This window comes from Asparagus officinalis, unplaced genomic scaffold, assembly GCF_001876935.1.
Source record: "Asparagus officinalis unplaced genomic scaffold, Aspof.V1 AsparagusV1_Un95, whole genome shotgun sequence".
NCBI lineage: Eukaryota > Viridiplantae > Streptophyta > Magnoliopsida > Asparagales > Asparagaceae > Asparagus > Asparagus officinalis.
Window position 1 is genome coordinate 361,229 of NW_017972361.1, and position 4,508 is coordinate 365,736.

The 4,508-nt window shown below is 43.2% G+C and overlaps 1 protein-coding gene across 8 annotated transcripts in view; it reads left to right on the top strand.

Annotated features, from left to right (window-relative positions):
* Nucleotides 1-1,866: 1,866 nt before the first annotated feature.
* Nucleotides 1,867-4,508, top strand: part of LOC109827232 (UDP-N-acetylmuramoyl-L-alanyl-D-glutamate--2,6-diaminopimelate ligase-like) — an 11,004-nt gene continuing 8,362 nt past the window's right edge. For all 8 annotated transcript variants that reach the window (XR_002243368.1, XR_002243374.1, XR_002243373.1 and 5 more), the window contains exon 1: nt 1,867-3,768. Coding sequence is in view for 2 of the 8 variants with exons in the window: in XM_020394194.1 (XP_020249783.1) it covers nt 2,007-3,768 (1,762 nt within the window). In the remaining 6 variants the exon portion in view is untranslated. The remainder of the gene's footprint in view (nt 3,769-4,508) is intronic.

The window sequence follows — 4,508 nt, forward strand, 5'->3', positions numbered from 1 at the left end:
CATCTTCTTCCAAACCTTGTCCTCCATGTCAGCGGGTTTCTTTTGTAACTCAAGAGTCTCCTCCAAATTCTGTGCATCCAATACATCCATCACCTGGCACCTTCATAAATCGAAATTAATCTTGTCGTCGAACTTCGGAACATCAATCTTCGTATTATTGATGCTCAGACTCTGTATCGCCTTCGTAAGAGACGAACTTGATGTGCTTGTTTCTCCCATGTTGTCGATCTAACTCTTCAAATAGGAATCCTTCAGCGAATCCTTCGAACAAGCCCCAAGCCAAACCTAAAGCTCTGATACCACTTGTTGTGCGCGACGGAAGCTCGAAACCACACGAACAAGAACGAGATAAATCACAACCAATAAGCCAAACACAATATCACAGCAAGACAAGCGAAGTTTATGTGGTTCGGTAAGTTACCTACGTCCACGGGGCAAGGAGGGGGGAGTTCTTACTATTAGAACTCAAGAGAATATAAATAGGGTTACAAATCTCACCAAATAAACTCTAAAACAAAGCCTCTAGATCTCTCACAACTCTCCTACAATTGGATGCAGCAATCCCCTCTTAAAGACTGCTCAACATGTTCTTGTTTAACTCTAATTAATTAGGATTAAGATTATATATCAACTCAGAATGAAACGGGTCAGAAAACCAAACTCAACTGCAGACCCGACTCGCGGTCGACCGTAGAACCACGCACGGTCGACCACAAAAACGACAGAAACTTTCCAGTGTCTCTGGACTTTTGACGGTCGACCGCCGCGCCACGCGAGGTCGACTGTGACCTGATACAGAACAAAACTCAGCCTCGTGCACGTTGGCAGTCGACCGCCGCGCCACACGCGATCGACCGCACATCACCCAAACTTGTTCTTTCGTCATTTCCTACGGTCTTTGTTGGTGTGCTCGCCATTTCTTCGCATGTAACAATAAAGGAAACAATTGGGGCATGAGTCACTAGTGCACAAACTTCCAAAATAATGCATTTCATAGAAACAAAAACAAAAAACAAAAAAATATATAAAATAAGAAATGTGTTGCTCATGTCCATATCTTGATTTAAAGAAGGGAGAAAGAAAGGGAAGAGGTTCATTGAAACATTAAACGTCCGTAAACTTGTATAAATATAATGATCAACTACTATTTCCTTTTCCATTCATGTACCTAAAGATTTTGTGCAAGTACGTTTTTGTCTTTTATGTAAGAAAATTAGCAATAGAAGCGTCTCTATGGGCGCTTGGTCCTGCTCCCTAGCTTGGAAGAGTTGCTTTGTCCGTAGTTAATATGTGATCATAGTACAACTAGAATGACCCTTTAGAAAAATATTTTTTCTAACAGGTACTCGTGAGCACTTATTAAGAAATGAAAGGAAAAAAAAAAAAACTCTAAAAATTAGTATAAGTCAGAAGTACTTGTTGACTCTTCATTTCATTTTCTTTTTCTCATCACTTAAGAAGCTTTGGTAGAAAGCAGGATGAGCGTCCATCATAAATTTCTAGTCAAGTGCAAGTCAAGTGCAAATAATTAATGAACAGTAATGACCACACTAAATGAAAGGTAAAATGTGAGCATCATTTTTTAACTTTTTAAAAAAAATTCATGACCCATCAACGACTTCACCCTCCTCTTTTTTACGCGCACAATAAAATATAAGAGAAGAGTTTTGCTACAAGGACTTAAAATATAGAATCAATAAAGGGTATGTGAAGTGTCCCTCCTATTATATAATGAATAAGCTAGTCTCATATTTTTATATATATATAATTCTTAAGCGATAACAATGGTGACTCGTCAACGGTCATATTTATGGGTCCCACAGTTTGGATCTCCTTTTTATCTCTTCCTCCATGATGACTCCCCGGGATAATTTCAGTGCTCGCTCGGTTTCATCTCTGTTTTTTTCCCCTCCCCTTGACCCCAGTGCTCACTCCCAACCTCATCCTGTCGCAAAAACCCTAGCCCTAAACCCTAGTATCTCTCTCTATCTTCCTCTGTCTAAAACATGTTTCTCTCCATTCCCTCTCTCTCCTTCAGACCCCTGTCAACTCTCCCCCCCCCCCCCGCCGCCGGCGCCGGCGCTCACAAACACAACCCCTCACCCTCCGACGAAGACCCCCCTGAAGCTCCCGAGGACTCCTCCCACGGCGTCTCCAAGCTCCAGCAGTTCGAGCGCCACGTCGCCCGAGCCAAAAAGGCCCAGGAGGCCCAATTCAAGCAGGACCAGTCCCTCTTCATATCTGCCCTAGGCCTAGAATCCGACCCCCCTCAAGACCCCCACGCTCCCAAAGCGTCCTCCGGCGACGACCTCTTCGGCGACATTGACACCGCCATTGCCCTCAAGCGCCAGGAATTCGTCTCCCGGGGCCTCCTCAAGCCCAACCAGCCTAAAAAGGACCCAGCTTTGGACACCGTCGACGAGCTGTCGGCGGAGGAAGTCGTGGATCTTGAAGAGATTAAGGAGCTCCACGGGTTGACTGTCATCTCCGAGGATGAGCGCAGCGAGGACGAGGTAATCAGTCATTTGGACTCGAACGGGTCTGTGAATGCGTCTTCGTTTGACATAAATCTTGATGGGTTGGAGAGTTCCAGAGCTAGGATTGCAGAGCCTATGTTTAGGATGACGCTTGCTGAGCTCTTGGATGAGAGCCGGGTTGTGCCCGCGTCTGTTTTTGGCGACTTGGAGGTGGTGATCACTGGGATTCAGCATGATTCAAGGGAAGTGAGCGCTGGAGATTTGTTTGTTTGTTGCGAGGGGAGTAAGACTGATGGGCATGCTTATTTGACTGAGGCTGATAAGAGAGGAGCAGTGGCCGTGGTGGCCAATAAGGAGATTAATATCGATGAGACATTGGGATGTAAGGCGCTCGTGATTGTGGAGAATACTAATTTGGTGTTGCCTTTGCTTGCTGCTTCATTTTATAAGCACCCCTCGAAGAGTTTATCAGTTATCGGGGTTACTGGGACTAATGGGAAAACAACGACTACCCATTTGATTAAGGCAATGTATGAAGCTATGGGGTTGAGAACAGGGATGTTAGGTACTTTGGGATATTACGTTCATGGAGATCATAAGTTAGAAGCAGCTAATACTACGCCTGATGCTGTTTCAGTCCAGAGATTAATGGCCAAGATGGTTCATAATGGGACTGAGGCAGTTGTGATGGAGGCTTCTTCTCATGGTATGGCACTTGGTAGGTGTGATGAGATAGATTTCGACATTGCTGTTTTTACAAACCTTACAAGAGACCACCTTGACTTCCATGGGACCGAGGAGGAATATAGGGAAAGCAAAGCGAAGCTTTTTGCCAAGATGGTTGATCCTGAAAGGCATCGAAAGGTTGTGAACATTGATGATCCAAATGCTTCTTATTTTATTGCGCAGGGTAGTTCTAATGTTCCGGTAGTGACATACGCAATGGGAAATAAGACTGCTGATGTTCATCCTTTGAAGTTTGAGCTATCGTTATTTGAGACACAGGTGTTGGTTCAAACACCTCAGGGAATTCTCGAGATATCTTCTGGGTTGCTTGGGAGACATAACATATATAACATTCTTGCAGCGGTTGCAGTTGGGATTGCAGTTGGGGCACCATTGGAGGACATAGTGAGAGGGATTGAGGAAGTGGATGGTGTTCCTGGGAGGTTTGAGTTGATAGATGAGGAGCAAGCGTTTGCTGTGGTTGTGGACTATGCCCATACACCAGATGCATTGTCGAGGCTTTTGGATGCTGCGAGAGAATTGGGGCCCCGCAGAATTATTACTGGTATGCTATTTATCTTCGTCTTTCTTTGAATCACTTTTAGGCTGTGTTTTGTTGTGTAAGAGTGTGACTGTAGTTATGGACCAATAAATTGCTTTCTTGAATCATCTAAAAGAAAAATAAATATAGAATACTTATGAAAAATTGTGCTTTATTTTCGTAATCTTTAATTTGTGGGCTAATGTGCAGAATATAGTGCTGAACAACTAATCATGCATTTATATCCTAATTTTTATATTAAAAAGGTAGTTCATACATGAAAAAGAAAAAATAATATGGAAAGTAAAAAAAAAAAACTATCAAAGTAATGGTGTTGTGGCAAGCTAGAGACGCAAAAATGATCAATTAAATATGTATAGTATCACATCATAAGTAGTGGAAGCTATTTGATTTATGCACACCAGATCTAGTGATCTTCCATCTAGTTATTGAAGACCTTGGACTTGATGGTGAAAGAATACATGTAAGCATCTGCCTCACTAATCACCATGCAGTTCAAACGTTCAACCTGTCAGATTGGAGCCAATTGATGATGTGTCTTGTGTGTTATTGGCGAATCTCGAAGGGGTTACTTGTAGCTCACTGGCTACGCTTTCTTCAGATCATAATAGGGGCAAATTTCATACTTAAGTGGCCCTCAAGAGTGCTATCAGCCTATCACAAAAGCTTTAGCCCAATTAAAATTGGGGACACTACGAGTCTGTATTCTAATCGGGCGGACGGGCCCAGTACAATCTTCCCTG